Consider the following 22,118-nt stretch of genomic DNA (forward strand, 5'->3'; position numbering starts at 1 on the left):
CATTAGGCCATTCTGGGAGGAGATCCTTGCTCAGATAAAATCCATTTTAGGATACCCGGTCCCGGCTACGATGGCAGAAGCTCTTCTGGGCCTTCGGGACCCCCAGCTAGAACACCAAACCAGAGCCGACAAAAGAATTATGTGGTTGTGCTTAGGGGCTGCTAAACTAGCAATAGCAAAAGCTTGGAAACAGAGGGAGGCACCAGCGATGTCACTGTGGCACTCCCGCCTGTGGCAACTGCTCAGCCTGGAACGCATGTCCGACATTTCTCGAGAGGACTATAAAAACTTCGAGTATCGCTGGGGACCACTGGTCTCGTTCCTCTCTCAGGGCCTCCCACCTGCGGTGTCCCCTCTACAATCAGGGCCTTGCATTTGTTCCAGTTTTAAAAAGGCCTCAAGGGCTGACGCGCTACTGTATGGCACTTTCACCACTGGGGGGCGGGAGAGGGTGTTCGGGGGGGTGGGGAGGGAAAGTTGAGGGTTATGGTTTTTTTTTGTTACTGTTCGAGTACGGGTAAAATGTCCACCTTTAGATGTCCTGGTGCTCTGGGGACTCGACACTAGCGGAGGCTCTCGCTGGTATGGATGGAGCTTTGAAGGTGGGAGCGCCTGTCATACCTAAGGACTCTTCCTTCTGGACTCTACTGAGACTCGACCCTGTCAGCTCAAGCAATGACTGTTATAGACTTACAGTGCACGGTCCAGAGGTGCCTTGAGTCGTTGTCAAGTATTGACCCCTTAACTTGGCCATGTTGTGCATGCTGTGCTCCTTGTCTTATGGGCCCCTGCGTGGGCTAGTTGGCGGATTGTGCCCTGCTTCTTTGAATGTGGACAACAATAAAATCTGTTTACAAAAAAAAAAATTCTGAGGCCCTCTGGCCCCAGAGTGAGCAATGAAACATTTTTGGGCCTTATTGGTTTAATGTTCTCTTCCTCAAACACAGTTATGTAATTTATAAATGTAACCTTACTACTCTGCTTACTTCATTGCGAGTTCCCGAACTACAGGGCTCGAAAGCTTGAGGCAAGGTAAAGGTGAATATTTGTACTGCACACAAGTTGGTCACAATTCATTAGGTACTAAGGTAACAGTGAGGATAAATAGGTGGCAGTTGAAAAAAAAATGCAATTAGAACTCACAGTACAACGTGGGAAGCAGAGTACAATAATTAGTACAACCACTGCTAAATTAGCAGTAAGATAGTGTTGACATTAAGGCTCCATCTGCCAGGGCCCACTGCTGTTCTCCTAGGTATCCATTTGCTGGAAGATCCATAGGCTGTGGCAGTTTTAGAGAACCATAGCTGGGTTCTCGCTTTCCGGCTACCACACCTGTGTTTGCATACTAAGGACGGCACCAAAATGGTCGCTGTGTCAGGTCACGCAACGTGACCCACATGTGATGCGTCCATGGCGTGCGGCTGCTGCAACTGAGTAATGTAGCACAAGACAATGGTTGGAGCAAGTCTCTCGCTCTGCATGCATGAGCAGGGAGAGTACAGTACACACATGTAAGTCACTCTCAAGCGCTAGTAGTAGCATCGACTGCTCCTTTTTTTTTTTATATACCTTGCGATGGTGGTCACACCTCAATATCTTCTTCGTTAGGCCGTATCCTTTATTAGTCCTCCGCTGTGTAATTGCTGCAAAGGCTTTGCAGCAAAGCACGGCCACAGTCTGCAGAAGTAACTCGTAGTTCACAGCAGTTGTGATGCTTCCGAGTAGAAGTAGGTTCATCCAGGGGTAGTCAAGTCATAGTGGACATTGTAGTGAAGATAAACACACCAGAATGCAGAAACTAAATCCAAGCTTTTTCCAGCGCAACTGTGGGTCGCACCTGCCGCCTCCATTCCAGCCTACAACTGCCCACACGCTGACTTCATACACAAACACATTCTAGAATGGAATGCCATTATGCAATACTTACATGACCACAGCCCAACCCCACAGTTATGTTTGCAGTCATCAGGTCATCCATGTAGTTGAAATGACTTTCTGAAATACAGTTTCACTACAATCAGAGGTATGAATAGTCGCCTTCTCCTCCATCTTTTGTCTTTGATTTGGTCCATGGTCTTTTGCTCAGTCCCAGATGCAGCTGGAGTCAAATCTTTTGTGGTTTCTCAGCAAGAGGTTACAGTAAAGTACGTTTTGCAGCCTACTATAGCATGATGCTAACGTCGAACCATCAATTTGGTGCAGAGTGTAACATTTTCAGCACTGTAGATACAGTGCCAATACGTCAGCCTTGTAATGCTAGACATTTCAGAATTTCTCCAGCACAAGCTGTATCAGAACAGACCTCACCGGCTAATTTAAGAATGGGTCCCTGGATCATTGCAGGGGGCAATGTAATGAAGAAATTAAATATTAATGGACCGCACAGATGTTCCTGAGTGTGTCCCAGCTACAGGAACCATTGAGTTCCACAGTTATAAGTTCGATCAGTCCAATGTTTAGCTCAGGCTAATTGAAGATGTCTTCTTGATGTGTGTTCGCTTGTGTCAAAGTTAAGAACGACGGCAGATTCATCTAGGAGAACTAGAAGAGGAAGACTGTCAGGAAGCACTAGCTTCTCTGAGAGAAGTGGCCATAAACTCTAGACTAAAATTAATACAACTCGGAATGCTACACAGATCTTATTTCTCCTGTAATACTTTGACAACAATGAAACAGAAAGATGACTCCACATGTACACGACAATGTACAGCTGAAGGCACATTCTTCCACATACTATGGGAATGTCCTACCATCCAGATGTACCTACAGGAGGGCATTGGTGACACAGTTAAACAACGTGGCGGGCAATAAACTCCAACAAACAACACAATTGTGCCTGCTCAATATATGGGGACAGACGGATCTCAATAGCAAGGAACGTATCCTGGTGACTCTAGGTTTTGACACAACAAACAAAACAAAACATTGCACGAAAGTGGAGAGTTGATGAACAACCCACAACTACAGAATGGGAGCGGGACATGGACTGGGCAAGGGTGGACCAAAAGACAGTCTACGAAAGGAGAGGGCGTCCCAAGAAATGGGAACAAATCTAGAGCAAGTGGAATATACACAGGGGCTATATATGTGCCCCAATTGCACCTGAGAACTATAAGACCCCTAGGCAAAGTAAGAGGGAATAACAGATTGCAATAACTCAAATGCAAGAACTGTATCAGTAGAGGATATCGATGTGCTAGGTGTGATGTAATGATATAGATTGCTGTAAAAATACGTGTGTGCAAATTCTAACAATAAAAAGAGTTTAAAAAAAAATCTACCTGTTACAAGTCGGGCAAAAGCTTGACCACCTTCTTAAACCATTCATTTCCCATAATTGGTAAACGAGGTAATTTATCAACAATGTCTGACTGACCAACTCATATCAACTAATAATAAAACATTGCTAAAGCATACCTTTGTACAAACATTTTTCAACTATGAAACACTGTGCATTGAAGTCCCACCCTCTGTAACGTGAACAATCTACCAGTGGCATCACTGTCAGACATGATTCTCAGCAAGGTGCCAATGCAGCCAGTGTTCAACTTGCAGCCCAAACTGTGTAGATAAGAAAAGGTCATCAGCTGTCTGTGGAATGCACATTTTGCTTTTAGCGCTTCTTACGGCTTTATGTCACAACCTACCTCTCCAATTGTCAGAAGGTTCTCATGAGCAAAGAGCATTCTGCTGCAAACAAGCATAGATAGACCTGATTAATCCAAGTCAGTGCCAAACAATAAACCCATGCGTTTTCCTCGTGGGAAATGACATATTTCTGGAGATTTTGAAAGTGTTGGAATTCATGCCATGATAAAGATCATCGGATTTAAGAAAGTCTCGGGGGGCATCTTGGCATAAACAGTATGCAGGTTGAAGCCCACTCTACATGCTGATGCTTCCCATGCTGCACAACTCCAATGCCATAACTTCACATATGGAAATAGCGCTATTGAAGAACGTGGCTATCAACAGGCAAGGCAACGTGACAGGGCACATGCTGTCGTCTTTTGATGAGTGAGGCAAGTGCTTACTCCATTTAGGTAGCAAACAGCTGTCTGTACCATTAACGTACTAGACTGACCCAAGTACAGTTTTGAAAATTTCTCAGATTAAACTGTGTCCCGAAGTAGTCTATATACTTCTGTAGTTGATAAGGACCTTGAAAAGGACTATCAAACAATATACGAGTATTAAAAACAGAACTTTTGGTATAATGTGACGTCGCATAGTATTATATTATACTGAACACGTTCTTGAACGTTTCAAGTGAAAACTTGTCAGTAATCAATGAAAAAAAACCTCGGAATAATATTAATTTGGAAAATAAGCAGTTGCGAAGCACTGTGCAATGACGGTTCCAGGAGAGAGGGGACACTGTTTTGGGCAAGGAGCCCAGAGAGGCACGGTCAGTCATGGAGCAGTGCTGGGAAAGAACGAGTGAGACAACCCGACGTAAGCTCACTTTGAGAGGTTATGTAATGCATCTCTTTAAAACTGGGAGTTTAAATTGGGACTGGGTGACGGGGTCAGAGTTACATCGCTGTGAGTGGCCATAACATGGATGGATTCGAGGTGGGGGGTTTTAGTTGTTGTTTATGAAGACACGAAAACACGCATTCACAGGAGTTTAAGGAGCTGATATTGTTGTCTACCTTTACTTTGAAGGTAGTTTTTACAGTCTTTCATTAGGAAAAGGGTTGTTTAACAACAGGAATCGGGCGGGTAATGGGGATGCGGGTTGGATTTCATTTCATTTTAGCATTGTACAAAGGAGATTTTGTGCGGTGAAGGGGAGGGAATTTCACATTAGTTTGGCACAATGGTTGCATTTTTGTTTTCTTGAACATTCATTAAGGTGAAGTTTCTTTGCAGTAGGCGTGGGGAACATCAGTGGGTTTAATTTAGTAGGAACTAAACGAATGTAGTAGGGTGGGGTTGATTGGGAGTCAAGCAGAGGGTGAATTGGTAAATGGTACAGTTAACGTATTTGTGAATTGATGTCTTTATTATTACAATTTTAGGTACCACTGACGAAGAGGTAAAAATGGCTCAAACTGCATTGAGTGAAACATCATGAGAGCTTTCAGCATGAATTGTTCATGTATACATGTCAATGTTGAAGCCTGGATGGGCACACAGAAGACAGTTGAAAATTACATGAAATAAAGAACTACGGTGGCATCATGCCACATTGTGATTATGCTCAATTGGATTCATTTTTTGAATCTGAACCATTAGTGAACTAAGAGGCAAGTCAGGTGTCATGTGTAAATCCTGTACGTGGGCCATAACGAGGAGCAGCGTTATACTTCATCAAGTGAAACTGCAGCAGCCCATAATTGTGAAGCACACGCTCGAGGGAAACAAATTGTCTACATTGTAAAGAAACCAAATATACATAGCTTCATGTTGTTAAATAACTAAAAAAACTAAGATATCTGTGTTTGTTGTAGGAAAAATGGCCACATAAAATGCCACAAAATTGCCGCTAAATTTCCATATTTGTGCCGCTAAATTTCCATTTTTGTGCCGCTAAATTTGCTAATCCATGCCGCTATATCCTGGGGGGTCTGACTATAAGGCAAATAATTGGTTTCGTTTTCATTGTACGAAGCATCACGCCCATTTAAGACTGGGTCTAAGCTAGCCAACAAAAAGGTAATCTCTTGGATCAATTAAAAAAAAAGACATGTGCAGATGAATCTAAACTATAATATACATTCTTGACCATTAGCACCATGAAAATAACAGGAAAATCCACACCAACATGGTAAATTCCCACTCTATCACCAGTTCAGCTAAACATAATATGTAAAAGCAATCTGTAATCTTTATTGAAGGCGTCAACTCCCAGTTTCTTTTTTCCCTTCCTTTTCTCCGGAGAACTGTGGCTAATTTTCTTCATGTTTTCCCTACTCCCTTCTGTATGTTCAAGGGAGAGTGAGTCCATGTTGCTTCTGCGGCAATGTGGAACAAGATCTCTTCAGACTTTCTTTACATAAATGGTATACGAAGTTGTGCAAATACTGACCCTCAGTGCCTGCAGTCCTGACTGACTGCGCATGTGAATAATCCATACGCCTTTGAGCCCTCAGGACTGTGCCTGCCTACAGGGGCGGCCTTAGGCATGTGCAAGCTGTGCACCTGCACAGGGCCACCAAACCCCAGGGCCACCATGCCAATATATATCCCTAATATAATAATCCTCTGAGGATGGATACATATTTGCGTGGCGTCCCCTGGCAGGGATTTGGCGGCCTCCAGCTCTGTTCCACTTCCAAACACCCTGACCCCCCTCCCCCCCCCCTCTTCTCTGGCCTCCGCGCTCCACCCCGCCCGGACCCCCTCTTCCGGGGCCCCCTACCTACGCTCCCTGCCAAGGGCCACCATGAGCCTAGAGCCGCCCCTGCTGCCTATGTAAAATAAATGTGATAGGGGGCCCAAAAAACGTGGGTAAAGTTGACAGATGGCACAGGGGGCTACCTCGGGATCAAGGGCCTTTCTGCATTGTGGGGGATGCAGGGTACCTGTGCTACGTCCGGGAAGGTGTTCAGGGATGTCTGCCCCACAATGCAGAAAGGCCCCTGATCCCGAGGTAGTTGGATGAAGTGACAACGCCAGGAACCGTGTAAGGGACAGATGAGCTTCAATCCTTCAAAAATGTCAGAATGTGTACAACACAGACTTCTTTGCTGTTTTTTTCTTCAATACATTTTCATTATTTTAGGATACACAATGTGGTATTTATTTTTCTTCTATGGTTACATCCGGTCAGTGAATCCGGGCAGTGAAGGTATTGTTTACAAAATAAAGTCATCTAATTGATACAATTCCTTCAGGAGGAAGATGTTCGTAATTTATTTAAAGATTAATTAAATATATATCTTTTAAAGGCCAGAGAATGGTGGGGTCAGAGGCCAGAGTAGCTACCTCTGCAGCCATATCCTTGTAAAAGTCTCAAAATCAGAGCACATTTGTGGCAAATGGGAAACTGGACGCCCTGAAAGGCAGAAGCAGGCAGCTGTGATTGTCTCCCAGTCGAAAGGAGTAAGGTCTTGCCATCAAAAAGGTCTATCACTCAAAAACGGTTCAAATTCTGTTTCTTGTTAAACAAGGAGTGCTTTAATGGCTTTTACTTTCTCGGGGCTATCATGACATTCTATTTTTGACCTCACCCACAATTTCAACCAATTATCTGGCAAATAAAGTGCCATCAAGAAAGGCTGTACGGTATATATAAGGAACAAACACTACTGGGACACAAAATCAGATTAGGAAAAAATTACTTTGGAAATGACCATGAATTAGGAATTCGAATTGAAAAGTGAGAATAATTCAGCTGTAGGTTTGTGAACGATAAACAGTTAGTCTAGACTATTATTTTACTCCTTTGTGACATGCATCCATTGCACACTTTTTGATACTATTAAGTAAAAGTAAACATTTAGTTTCAGACTATGTGGCAGGACTGCGTTCCTTATTTTGTTATCCCGCCTGGAAGCGCAGACAAAACCGTCTTGCCAAACGCACTATTTCTTTTACTAGGCATATTTTTTAAATTAAAAAAAAACAAGATATTTATATGGTAGTAAATTAACACCTCGTTAACGTGCATGTGGAATAAACAGTTCAGTAGGTCAGGTTTGTGAACTAAGAGACCGGAATGAATGAATAAGTGAATAGATAAAATATTTAATAAAGAGCACAGCTACTGCAAGAGTGAGCTCCGGGGTGAGATGCCCAATTATTGGATACTAAGAAGATGCAAATTAACTAGTTTTGAGGACTTTTCGGAATGCAAACGCATCATCCATGATGGACCGCAACATCAGGGGAAGGCTGCTCCCTTCCTTGACCTCTAGCACCATGAGGGAATGTCCAACCAGTGTTACACAAAAGAACCTATGGGTGGAAGGCAGTGTACCACTTTATCCGAAAGGTATATTGGACCGCGTTTGTATAACGCCTGATGAGCCAAAAGGCCTTAAACTGGCAGCCAATGAAGAACCTTCTAAAAATGAGATACAGTCCTGCTTAGGTATTTCCAAGAGAAGTCGTACAGCAAATATTGGACAATTTGAAATGTACTGATCAATGTTTTTGGGGGGCTCAGGTAAAGAATGTTGGTGTAATCCAGCCGGGAGGTGATATGCAATTGAACCACTGTTTTGAGAGTGGCTAAAGGAGGTCAAGAAATGTTTTTAAAGAGCGAAGCAAAGAAACACTGGTTCCGACTACCAACAGAGCTTGCGGTAGAAAAGATAGCTTGTCGTCAAATTTGACGCCCACGTTCTTAACCACTGCCACACAACCAAGTTTAATAACCTTGAACAGACATTTTAAATTATCTCAAAGTAGCTATAGGTATCGGACATCACTTCCGGAGTGGAACAGCGTCAGTGCAGAGCTGCACAGCGTCACCTTCTAGTACACAAACTTACGATGAAAAGAGTCTGACACCTGGGGAACATTCACAACATGAGGAATCTGCATCTAGAAGTCTCTATCAGAAATAAACAACACAAACGTAAAATAAGCCACAGCCATTGACTTTGCCAATGCTTGTTTAGTTCGGGCTTAGGTTAGTAGGTTTACCCATTAATCTACTACAGGATACAGCGTTGCTCTGACAGCAGTGGCCCCACCATTAGGGCAGAGGAGTGTTGTCCCCTTGCTGCCAGTGCAGCAAAAGTGAAAAATAGAATGGTAATAAAATGAATTACTGTTTTATTTCTCACTGCTCCCTGCCCAAATAGTGTTTTGGGGGAGGGGCGGCTGCTGACTGGCATCAGGGGAGTGGTTCTCGGGGGGCGTGGCTTAGCGAGCGATGTGAACGGACGTGCCCGGGCTGAGCTCCGAGTGAAGCTCCCCTTCCACGGGCTGATTCTCCGTCATTTCCAGCTGTGGTGGACCCAGACTTGGACCGAGTGCACCCCGGAACCTGATCCACCGCTGGTGCGACTTTGGGGCGGATCGGAGCCACAGACCTTCCGACCGGCGGCGGCCTCGGCAACTACCCGTCCTGGGCCCACTTCCGGCCGGCGAACCCGATCACCAGAGACCGGGGATCCGGCCCTACGAGGTAGGCTGCGCTGCGTGCACCCTCCCCCGAGCAACAAAGAGTGGGGAACGGGATCACGCCACTGCGCCTGGTGCCCCCGGCGGCCCCACTGCTCAGGGGCCCCAGCATCTGGAAGCGGAGGCGACACCCTCGACCACCGAAGACTGTGGCACCGGCCCTCCTGCCTGATGGCGCCAGGAACACCCCACTGAGCCACGTGGTCCCCGGAGAGAGACCGCGTTCCGCCGATTAGGGGCCCCCACTGACCCTGTTGCCCTTGGGCCCCGGCGACCACCAACAGAGACAGTGAAGTCACATACCCTGGGCCCCTGTTCCCACTTTCCACCCTGCGGCAGTCACTGACCGACATCGGACCTGGCCTGCCTTCGGAGACCCGGCCTGCACCCGGTGCAGACCACGACCACACCTGTGCAACCTCACTGACGGACGACCCTACATCAGGGGGGCTAGATTCTACCCGCGCGGGTGCGGAACCAGTGCAACCCCGCACACGACACCACTGACTCACCCCACGCTGAGACGCACGGAGCCCTGCGCTGCACTGGGTGGTGCCCAGGGTCGCCCGGACAGGCGGAACCTCCCAGACCCGGGGGACGGGAACTGCCGGAGAAGCCACGCGGTCCGGCCTAGCCGGCCTACACGTGACACTGCCAGGAGGCGGTTCGCCATTGAGACATTCACAGTGGCACCTGGTGACGCATAGGAGCTCCCACATCAAGCACGACACCGCCTTCTCGCCCTCCCCAGGTGGTGCCACAGAGCGGGATCCCGGGGGCCTTGGCGGTATAGCGGTCCCCTCGCCAGCCACGCACCGCCTGGAACGAGCAGCGCAGAGTGCCTGACCTTGTAGCCATCACACACGGGACTCAACAGTGTGGATTGCGGGGGCCTACCCACCCGGCTGCTTTGCAGCGTCGGCCAGCCCCATGTCAGGGGGGACTAGAGCGAAGACCGGCACCGGTGGGACACTGAACAAGGGAAAGATGGTGAAGAACTCCGAGGCTGACCAGACTGCCTCCAAACTGGACACCATGCTGGCGGCCATGGAGCGCCTGGAGGAATCCATGCAGTTGACCCATACATCGCTGGAGACCAAGATCGATAAGGTAGCGGTGGACCTGACACATCTCCGGGCGGACCACAAAAAACTCTCCGAACGCACCACGGTCCTGGAACAAACAATGGCGGAGGCCTCGCCCAAACTGGCACAGACGGATAAGCACATACGTGACCTCCTCAACCGGGTGGAGTTCCTTGAGGACAGAGCAGAGGATGCGGAAGGGCGGGCCAGGAGGAACAATGTGCGCATAGTAGGCCTGCCGGAACGATGGGAGCGGAGGGAGACAGCGGAACACATGGAGACCTGGCTCCGAGAACTGTTACCGGAGGGCACACTGTCACCGCATTTTGTGGTGGAAAGGGCACACCGAGTGCCGTCCCGTCCACCCCCGGAGGGCTCCAATCCCAGACCAATGCTTATGCGGGTGCTGAACTACCGTGATCGGGACGCCATCCTACACGAAACCCAGAAACTATCGGACATAAAGGTGGACAACGCCAAGGTGATGTTCTTCACCGACTACACAGTGCAAGTCCAACGACGTCAATCGTTCTTAGCGGTGAAACAGCGACTCAGGCGCCTAGCTCTCAAGTACTCGTTACTGTTCCCGGCACGCCTCCGGGTGGTGGCACAGGACAAGACTCACTTCTTTGATACTCCTCAGGCGGCTGCGTCCTGGCTGGATTCTGGGATTGATACGGGCCACGGGTCCGCACCGACGGAGCAACGTAGAAACCGCGGCACCCGCAGACGAAGACACCGGCGCACCTCGCCGACCAGGTCGCCAGCCGCGGACACGGAAATAGGCCCCACGCCAGAGCAAATCCAATGTGAACAACAAGAAGCCCTCCGGATAGCGGCCGAACTCAGTGGATCACAGTCACCCATCCTGATCTCCAACGCCAGCCCAAGATCACGCGGGAGCGAGGACGACGAATACTTGTACGGACTGCCGGATGAACAGAATACAGAGGGCCTACCGGATGTCACACCCCAAACGGCGGATCTAATAGCATAGCAACCCTCCTCACCCTAGTCCTGGACGGACTGCAGCAGCTGGCGACGTATAGCAGGCTATGCACTACAATGGTTGACCCGCTTGGAGGTCCCCACCGGCACTTCTGAAGACTCCGGTTGCCACAACCGGCTCCGTCCCCGGGGCCTGTGCCCTGCTTCCGCCCCCCCCCCCCCACCTCCCTAATGGACTCTGAGCTGCCCCTGCCACCGAGAAGGGGGTCGGAGCCGTTCTACTTGAGTAACACCGGAAACATTGTGTTGAAGGGGTGGACGGACCCCTAGAGGTGAGTGCTCCTCGGGGGAGGGAAGAGGAGATCCCCCCGGAACAAAGCATCCTGGTCCTGTGACATTAGACACTCTGGCCCTGATTGTGGGCGCTGCCATTGACTTCTGATGCCCTTTGGCCCACAGCCCGTGGAGGGGAGCCGCCACGGCTCTCTTGGCCTAGTGAACTATCTTGTATTGCTTAAGTAACGTACTTTGTCATCCCCCCATTGAACTCACGGATTGATTGAGCTTGTTAGAGCATTTGGGCGGCGACTTGCTTTGTTGTTGCCCTTTTGGTATTATGGTTCTGTTAATGTTCTTTTTGAGACTAGTGTTGGCACTAAAGTGTTACAGCTTGCATTCCTGGGTCTGTGCGGGATGGCAGGTTGGAAAACTGGTAATTGATATCTGCTACTGCGCATGTGTGGCCGGGGCGGGCTGGGGTTTGGGGAGGGGGGAGCGGGTACTTGGGCGAGATGGACACTGTGATGACTATGGTTAAATTTTGTACCTGGAATGTCAGGGGCATGCACACGCCCTCCCGTAGATATCAGGTGTACTCCTATCTTAAAAGACATCAGATACAGATTGCACTGTTACAGGAGACCCACCTGGTAGCCACAGAGGTAGCCACACTTCGCCGTAGGTGGAGGGGGCAAATATTCGCCACGACCTTCTCAGCGTTTGCACGAGGGACTCTGATCTGGGTACGGCCGGGGGTTCCATTTGCACTGACACACAGCAACGTTGACACTGAGGGGTGTTATGTCTTCATACAGGGCAGACTGGACTGGCAGCAGATAGTTATAGTCTCCATCTACGCACCTAATGTCGAGCAGGGGAAATTCCTAACACGATTATCAGCGGTGATTGCACCTTGGCCTGACGTACCCCTATTGTTAGGTGGTCATTATAACAGTGTACTGGATGTCTCCCTTGATCGCTCGTCTCCCCCGGCGACTATCGCCCCAGCCCAGGCAGCCCCCAGGGCCCTACTTGATTGGGCGACGCAGTGGAACCTACAGGATGCCTGGCGAGTCAGAAACCCCACCGCCCGGGTGTATTCCTACTACTCTGGGGCCCACTCGTTGCACGTCAGGCTAGATAGATATATGATGTTCCGCGACCTGATTCCTTCCGTAACGGACACTGACTACCTGGGGCGGACACACTCAGACCACAACCCACATACTCTAGTTTATGGCTGGAGGCGCCCGCGCCCGCCTGTACCCACATGGCCCCTGCAGCCGGATCTCTTACTCGATACCCCATTCCAAGAGGAGATATCTAGGAGGATAATACAGTATTTCGAGGACAATAGCGACTCGACCTTGTCCCCGAAAATTGAGTGGGACGCCTTTAAGGCAGTGATCCGGGGGAGCTGCCTCGGCGTGCAAGCGGGCCTACGAGGGCAGGTGGAGAGAGATCTGCTACAAGCGGAAGTGGCACTACTAGACAAGGAGCGGGAGGCGGCGGAGGGCGATGACTCCCAACTGGTCTCGGCCAGGGCAGATCACGCTCTTTTGATGGAGGCTGAAGAACATTAATTTCGCAGCACACTCCGCACGCACCCACAACACAGGTGACAAACCTGGCAGGCTCCTGTCGTGGCTGATACGACAAGACACTCAGTCCGCGTCGGTACTGTCGATCCGTACGACTCAGGGCACTGAAGTCTTCACCCAGAAGCAGATACACGAGGCGTTCACGACGCATTACAGGTCCTTATACAGCTCACGACTGAGGGCCACTGAGGTGGAGATCGCGGACTATCTGGCGACACTGCAACTTCCGACGGCCACCCACGCCCACCAGGCGGAGCTGGGAGCTTACCAGTGAGGAACTACGGGAGGTGATTTTTTCCCTCGCTAATGGCAAGGCGCCGGGCCCAGACGGGCTCCCGGCTGAATTCTACAAGGCCTATTCCTTGGTACTAATACCAGAACTGTTAAGGGTGTGTAAGGCGGCATCTGAGGATACTGAACTTCCGGCGTCCTTGAACGAGGCCAACGTGATCTCCCTGCTAAAACCGGGCAGAGAGGCGTGCGAGCTCGGCTCGTACAGACCATTAGCACTCCTCAACACCGATTACAAAATCTTAGCAGCGACGCTGGCTCGGAGGCTTGCACCCCTAGTTCCATCGCTGGTGCACTCTGACCAAAACGGCTTTGTGCCCACCCGAAGCACGTCTTACAACCTACGCCGCTTCTTCGGAGTCCAACGATATGCGACTTCCACCTGGCCACGTTCAGGGTGCATAGTGCTTGATCTGGAAAAGGCGTTTGACTCGGTGGAGTGGCCCTATCTCCTCCGAGTCCTCGAGAAGTATGAGCTGGGCGATGCCTATGTCCAGATGGTGGGGCTCCTCTACCAGGCGCCTGAGGTACGAGTCCGGACTGGGCGATTGTTCTCTGACAGAATAAAGATTGGGAGGGGCACCAGGCAGGGATGTCCCCTCTCCCCCTGTTATTCGCCCTTGTGATGGAGCCATTGGCAGAACTGCTCCGTGCCTCCGGCGTCACCTGGGGTATCCCACTGGCGGACGGCATCCACTCGGTGTCTCTGTATGCCGACGACTTGCTGTTATATGTCAGGGACCTCACTCATATACCCGCGGCAATCACGGACATCTTTCAAGTGTTCGGGGACATGTCAGGGCTCCGCGTTAACTGGGCTAAATCAGGAGTTTATGCGTTCAGTGACACAATGCCGCAATGTGATGTGCGCATGATGGGAGAGACGCTCCGATGGCACCCAACGGTATTCAGGTACCTGGGGATCCTCATATATCGAGACCCCATTGATCTCCTGGAGGGCAACCTCGTGAGAGCCATATCCTCGCTGTCAGCCCAGGTCACGTTCTGGAACTCCCTCCCACTGAATGTGCCGGCCCGAGTGGCGCTGACGAAGATGATAATGCTCCCCCGGCTCCTCTATTATTATGCTAACCTACCAGTGTATGTACCAACACGCATATTCAAGGTGTTGGAAGCCCTCACCAGGCGCCTTATCTGGAATAAAGGACGCCCCTGGGTAGCATTGAAGACCCTCTATGCGGCCTCGGATTCTGGAGGCTTGGCGGTACCCAATCAGGAGCTATATTACCTAGCGGCCCAGCTACAATGGGTTGCCTATTGGCTGAGTGGTAAGAACCTGATGGATACGGCCACGGAAGACACTACCCTGTCCCACATACAGGTGCTGACACTCTTCCACCCCCTGACACGGGGCCGGCCCCCCAACCAGGTCCACGTGGCAGTCGCAAAGCAGTGCTTTATGCGGAGCCTCAGACTCACCAAGAGCACGGTACCCTATGCCCCGAACCTGCCTCTGCAGGGGACCCCCTTGGGAACTGGCGCGCTGTCTTCATGCGAGCTACGCAGTTGGACTGCGGCAGACTTGGACAGCCTGGGTGACCTGTACAGCGATGGGGAGCTGTTGCCCTTCGAGACTCTGGCCACTGACACCGGTCTGCCGGCAGGCCAGTTTCTGACGCATGCCAGGCTTCTTCGTGCGCTAACGGAGGCATGGGGAGACCTGACCCAGGAGCCGACCACGCATATGCTTATTCAGTACCTACATGTGATGGGCGATGGTTCCCATATAGTGCACTGGTTGACACAGGCACTAAACTGCCATACTCAATTCTCCTCCCAACGACTGAGGGAGAAGTGGACGGCCGACCGGGGTAGTGAATGGACGGACAAACAGTGGGCCGCGGTGTTGGCGGGCGCCAGAAACATTCCTCGCAACGCCCGATTTAAGATCATCCAATATTACATAATACACCGTGCATATTTGTCCCCAGACAAACTGAACCGCTACTTCGGACACACCTCGTCAGCGTGCCCCAGGTGCGGCCTCCTGAACTCGGATATCCTGCACGCACTCTGGAGTTGCGCTCACCTCACCTTGTACTGGTCGGCGGTCACTGACACATTGACGGCGGCCATGGGCGATACCCTCCCCAAGACGTGGGAAGCATGCCTGCTGGGACTATACAAAAGAACTAAGCAGACCAAACTACAGGCACGTTTCTGGGACCTAGGGCTCATTACGGCTAAGCGACTCATCACGAAACGATGGAAGAATGACGCCCCCCCGCGCCCTGCAGACTGGCGTCGCTCATTTGACAACTGGGCTTGCGCGGAGAGTGTGTCTCTACACAGGGAAGAGACGGCGGGCCTCCGTATGTACCCGATTGCCCAAGACTGGGACACTACCCTGACCGCATACCACCGGGCATGCACCCAGGCCGGTATAACGTGACCACCTTGACACGGAGCAGTGAGGGACCAGTCATCCGCCGTCCCGTCATGACACCCCCCCTCCCCCCCGGCCACCGAGGTAATACCCGACAAGGGCTGCTTACTATCATCCCCCCCCCGCCCTGCGGCCACAGAAACCCTACACCCACAGCCGTCCCCACCCCCACACGGTCCATATAGGGCGTAACATACACAGCTAGGATCACTGATACCTTACTGTACACGCTAATACTAGTCCAACTGTTGTTGAAATGTTTCTCCCTCTTTTCTTTTTTTTTTCTTCTTTAGTTATTTCCCTGTTGTATCTCTTGGTTGACAGTGAGTTTGTTTCTGCTGTGCTCACGATGATGTTCGTTTTCCCCTCCCCGTTTACCCTTTACACAATGCTTATTGAACACTGCCACGATCAGGAGACTGCAACCCAGCGACCCATATGGCAATATGGGATGTGACTCCTGCCTTTGACTACATCTGTGCCGACCAGGGAGCACGGCCTAGAACAATGGTTGTTGGCTTTCATGACCACCTTGGTCCTTTTGCAGTGATGCATGCTACAGGCACTGCAACTCGAGACTTTTCCTGGCACTGATAATTGCGGACTAATGCATCTCCCCTGGCTACTGTTTATTTTCACTTATGTATGACCGACATGTCGAAACATGTTACTAGCTGGGTAATGTTTGTAGTTTTTGATGACATTGTGTGATCAATTGGCTTATTACTTGTGAAACTAAATAAAATCTGGGACCATTGGTCTTAAAAAAAAAAAATGGGGGGGGGTTCATTTTGCCATAGAAATTATGATTAGTGCTGAATAAAGAAAAATTAGGGCAAAAAAAAAATTTAAAAATCAGGGGAGTGGTTCTCACTTCCAACTGCGCGTACCTCTTTGGCTGGCTGTCTTGCAACGGCCAGCCCGCATGCCCACCCCCCGCTGACTACATCCTCCTGGGGGACCTCAACTTCCACCTGGAGAACAACAAAGACCGCAACACCATCACCCTGCTCGACAACCTCGCCAACCTCGGACTCAAGCAGCTGGAGTCCACCCCCACCCACCTCACCGGACACACACTCGACGCCGTCTTCTCATCCAGCAAAGACATCGCCTTCAGCCACGCCACTACACTCCACTGGACGGACCACAGCTGCGTCCACTTCACCTTCAGAAGAACGACGATCCACCACCACCAGCAACAGGTTGCTCGAAGAAGCTGGATCAAGATCACAGCCGACCAGATCGCCGCTTCCCTGAGCCAGCACCCTCCCGCCAGCTCTCGAACCCCAGCCAGGCCGCCGACAACCTCACGAAGTGGATCAGCAACTGCGCGGACGAACTCGCCCCACTGAGGACCCCGCCCAGCAGACCCGGCAGCAAGAAGGCCCCATGGTTCACCGACAAACTCAAGAGCTCCAAGAAGAACTGCTGAGCCCTCGAGAAAGCCTGGAGAAGGGAACCAACACCGGACAACATGACCGCCCTCAAGCTTGCCACCCGGAAGCACCACCAACTGATCCGCGCCACCAAGAGAACTGCATTCAAGGACCGGCTGGACAACAACGCACACAACTGCAAGGAACTCTTCAACATCGTGAAAGAGCTCTCCAACCCCAACGCCGGAAACAACGACATCACCCCATCGCAAGACCTCTGCAATTCCCTCGCCTCCTACTTCCACAACAAGATCGCGGACATTCACAACAGCTTCAGCACTCCACCGACGCACGCCACGACCGAACCACCGCCCCCCACCACCACCCTCCGCGCCTGGACTCCGATCAGCACCGAAGACACCGTCCGCACGATGAACTCCATCCACTCTGGATCTCCGACCGACCCCTGCCCTCACCACGTCTTCAACAAGGCCGACGCTGTCATCGCACCCCACCTGCGGGACATCATCAACACCTCCTTCGACACCGCCACCTTCCCGGAGAGCTGGAAGCACGCCAAACTCAGCGCCCTACTCAAGAAACCTACAGCGGACCCCACCAAACTCAAGAATTACCGCCCCATCTCGCTCCTCCCGTTCCCAGCCAAAGTCATCGAGAAGACCGTCAACAAGCAGCTGGCCGCCTTCCTCGAGACGAATGGATCCCTCGACCCCTCACAGTCTGGCTTCCGAGACAACCACAGCACAGAGACCGCCCTCATCGCTGCCACCGATGACATCCGAGCCCTGATGGACAACGGAGAAACAGCGGCCTTGATCCTCCTAGACCTCTCCGTGGCATTCAACACTGTTTGCCACCGCACCCTAGTGCAGCGCCTCAGCAACGTCGGGATCCAGGAGAAGGCACTGGAATGGATCATCTCCTTCCTCGACGGAAGAACACAGAGAGTCTGTCTACCACCGTACAAGTCAGAGGCCACCGAAGTCATCTGCGGCGTCCCTCAAGGATCCTCGCTGAGCCCCACCCTCTTCAACGTCTACATGAGCCCCCTCGCGGCCATCGCACGCCAACACAACCTCAACATCATCTCCTACGCTGACGACACCCAGCTGATCTTCTCCCTGACCAACGACCCCGCCGCCGCCAGAGCCAACCTTCACGAAGGGATGAAAGACGTAGCCGAGTGGATGACAACCAGCCGCCTGAAACTGAACTCAGACAAGACGGAAGTCCTCATCCTGGGTTCCTCGCCCTCCGCCTGGGACGACTCCTGGTGGCCCCCCGCCCTGGGCACCGCACCCAAACCGACAGACCACGCACGCAACCTGGGCTTCATCCTGGACTCCTCCCTCACCATGACCAGACAAGTCAATGCCTTCTCCTCGTCATGCTTCAACATCCTGCGCATGCTACGGAAGATCTTCCGGTGGATCCCCACCGAGACCAGGAAGACGGTCACCCAGGCCCTCGTCACCAGCCGACTGGACTACGGCAACGCCCTTTACGCCGGAACCACCGCCAAGCTCCAGAAGAGATTCCAGCGGATCCAGAACGCCTCAGCCAGACTCATCCTCGACATCCCACGACACAGCCACATCTCCGGACATCTGAAAGACCTGCATTGGCTCCCCGTCAACAAAAGAATCACCTTCCGTCTCCTCACCCACGCACACAAAGCCCTACACGATCAAGGACCGAGCTACCTCAACAACCGCATCAACTTCTACGCTCCCAAACGTCATCTCCGATCAGCCAGCCACGCCCTCGCCGCCGTCCCCCGCATCCGAAGAACGACAACAGGAGGAAGGTCCATCTCCTACCTGGCCGCCAAGACCTGGAACTCCCTCCCTCCCGACCTGCGCCTGACCCAAGACCACCTCTCCTACAGGAAGAAGCTCAAGACCTGGCTATTCGAGCAGTAGCAGCACCCCCCCCCCCCCCCAAGCGCCTTGAGACCCTCCGGGTAAGTAGTGCGCTCTATAAATGTCTGTGATTGATTGATTGATTGAGCTTAACAGGCATAGTGTAAACCTGTCCACTTAGCTGTCTTACAGCCTGATTCATCAAAATCCCGTTTTGCGAGTCTCTAATTGCGATTCATAAGGAATCGCTATTACAGACTCGCAAAACGGGATTCAGGTAGGAATCGCAAAATTAAATGCGATTCCTATATATTCCTTATTTGCGATTAGCAAATTGCTAATCGCAAAAAAGGAATAACTCCCCATTCATTCCTATGGGCCAAAAGGCCCATAGGAATGAATGGGGAGTGTTCCTTGTTTGCGATTAGCAATTTGCTAATCGCAAATAAGATAGCGATTTAAAGGGTGCCAGGGGTGTCCAAAGGACACCCTGTAGCACCCCTTAAATGCAAATTTAAACAGGTGTTGCGCACACACATGTCCAAAGGACATGTGTGTGTGCAACATGCAACTTAGAAAAATGCTTTTAAAAGCATTTTTCTAAGTTTTCGCTATTTACCACGAGGTTTGACCTCGCGGTAAATAGCGGGCCGAAATTGCGAATTCGCAATTTAAAAATGGATGATGAATTGCATTTAAGGAATCTCAAATAGAGATTCCTTAAATGTAATTCCTCGCAAAATAGCGAAATCGCTATTACTGATTTTTGCATTTGGGATGATGAATCCCAAATGCAATAATCGCACTTGCAAAGGGCCAGATTCTCAGAATCTGGCCCTTTGCGAGCGCAATTCAGCTTGATGAATCAGGCTGTTAGACAGCTGGGTCGAGTGCAGGCACAAGCCCTCTGTGCCTGCTGGAGTGTCAAGGCAGCCCGCTCCCGCCAATCCTGGTGCAGCTCTCATGAGGGCAGTGCTGGAATTTGGAGAGGGGCTGACTGAGGCTCCAGGAGGATTCGATGTGACGAAGAAGCGTAGTTAAGTACGTTTTAAAATGTTATTTTTTGGCCACTCGTAGGCACTGTAAGAAACTCACTTTGCTTTCAGCCATAATTCCAGAGATTTCAGTCACGGCCCGTTATAATATCTGTTAATGCGTTATGATTGAGAGCCGTGGAATGTGAGCCCAAAGGCATTGTGATTTATTACAGTGCCTGCCACGGAGTTTGGCACTGGTTCGATGCCCCTCCACTTTTGGGTGTCACCGACCGCCACTGTGCTCCGATGACAATACTTGACCTAGCAGGATTCATGTATACCTAATTTTAATGCCAAGTCAAAAATGATGGGTGTCTTAGTACAGGCTGATGAGTCTGCAAGAGCAATGCCAATCCATTAAGACTAGGCAAGGGTGCTTGATCAACTCTGCTATTACTAATATTCCCCGAGTGCCCAATCTAACATAGCTGATGTTTTATCCAGTACCTGTCGATCCCCAATGTATGTCTAGTAGAAGAATGAATGGTCAGGCTGACCTTCCTGGGATCCCAATCTTTGAGGTTGTAGCTTTAGCAAAGTAGCTGTCGGCACCGCCTGGATACAGGGCCCAGTGAACAGAAAATACAATGAAGTGAACTGCAGAAATGCTTTGTCTTTTCAAAACATCTTAACCTTCAAACACCAGGGCATTTAGGTGATTGAAAGCTACCGTTAATAACCAATCACATCATCTAATAATGACAGCATCATTAAGTGAAGAATAAAACCACGGGTAATTGATATGGGGGAATAAAAGCTGATTGACTATGCAGCACTTTAAGCCGCTCTCGTACACAGACAGAATGTCAATATACAGCAGAGCCGTCCTACACACGTTGTCCTAATAAACATGCGGGGTCATCTTCAGATTCCCCAACTTGCTCATATCAGATCATCTGTTACAACTGCCGTGTTGGGGACAGCGCGCAATTCACCAAAAACAATATATCTGCCATAGCAAGAAAAGGCAGGTGTAAGTGAAAATAAAGGAGCGAAGGAATACAACATTCAGACGCAATACGAAGTAATTTACCCTCCTCCGCCAGTGACGTAGCTGTATCCGCCAGTCGCCAAGCCATAGCCGTAGCGCTCTCCAAGGAAGACGGGCTCACTGGCGTCATAACAGCCGAGCAGCGTCCGCAGCCGGGAGATGCTGTGAAACAAGAGGGTGCCTGGTGAGAGCGAACTCTGTCACTGATGCTCGTAATTGATTTCAATATGCAAACATTTTTAAACCAACCACACTGGCTCGGCAAAGTTCTGTACAAGCAAATCACATAATAAGCACTTAAGTTTCAGAATGAACACACTTCTCAGGGCAGTACAATGGGCGTCAAAATCCTGAGGACATTTCTGTTCCTAAATCCTTGTTAGGAAAATCTAAGAGGAGAACTTCTCTAGCAGCAATTTAACATAACTTCAAACGACGAACAAAGCAGCTTTACCAAACAAGAACATTGTTTATACCAAGTAAACAAACATTTTACAATAATCAAGTTGCACATATCTTATTATCATTTTGTAATTACAAAGAGACAACAACAATTATATCACTAGAAACAGTGAAATGATAGCACCAGAAGAGATAAAGGAGCGCTTGTACTCGTGGCCAAATCCATTAAAGCAGAATGGCTAGTGGCTTAACTTGGCAAGAGCTAGAAATATCGCCTCCTAACGAACAAGTTACTAACCTTCGGTAACAATATATCTGTAAGAAATATTAGTTAGTGATAGATTCCTTACCTTAGAATTACCCCCAGGCGTCAGACTGGATCTGCAAAGTTTTCATCAGCAGTACCCCGGCACGTCGGTAGGCGTCGTCATGCCGCTCCGCATACATCGTTGACATCGTAGTTGCCGAGATGACCTCATTGGAGCTATTTAGACGCGCCCACGTATACCGATTTAGTGGAGGGACGCCTGGCTGCCAGAATGATATCACAGACTTCAGGAGGCAAGTCAAAAGGAATCAACTGTCGCCGCTCAATCTTCACGCATGTAGGTGGAGGCTGGACAGGTTAGGGTGGAGGACCCTGCCCTGCGGCTGCGACAGAAGATCCTTCCGAAGAGACAGTCGGATCGGGGATCCATGCTCATACTGAGTAGCTCGGGATACCAAACTCT

At 50.4% G+C, this 22,118-nt stretch overlaps 1 protein-coding gene across 2 annotated transcripts in view; it reads right to left on the bottom strand.

Annotated features, from left to right (window-relative positions):
* B3GLCT (beta 3-glucosyltransferase) overlaps positions 1–22,118 on the bottom strand; it is a 1,059,223-nt gene that overhangs the window by 89,592 nt on the left and 947,513 nt on the right. For both annotated transcript variants that reach the window (XM_086935136.1, XM_086935137.1), the window contains one exon: positions 21,028–21,147. In XM_086935136.1, coding sequence (XP_086791262.1) covers positions 21,028–21,147 — 120 coding nt within the window. The remainder of the gene's footprint in view (positions 1–21,027; positions 21,148–22,118) is intronic.

This window comes from Lissotriton vulgaris, chromosome 8 (assembly GCF_964263255.1).
Source record: "Lissotriton vulgaris chromosome 8, aLisVul1.2, whole genome shotgun sequence".
In the NCBI taxonomy this organism is placed as follows: domain Eukaryota; kingdom Metazoa; phylum Chordata; class Amphibia; order Caudata; family Salamandridae; genus Lissotriton; species Lissotriton vulgaris.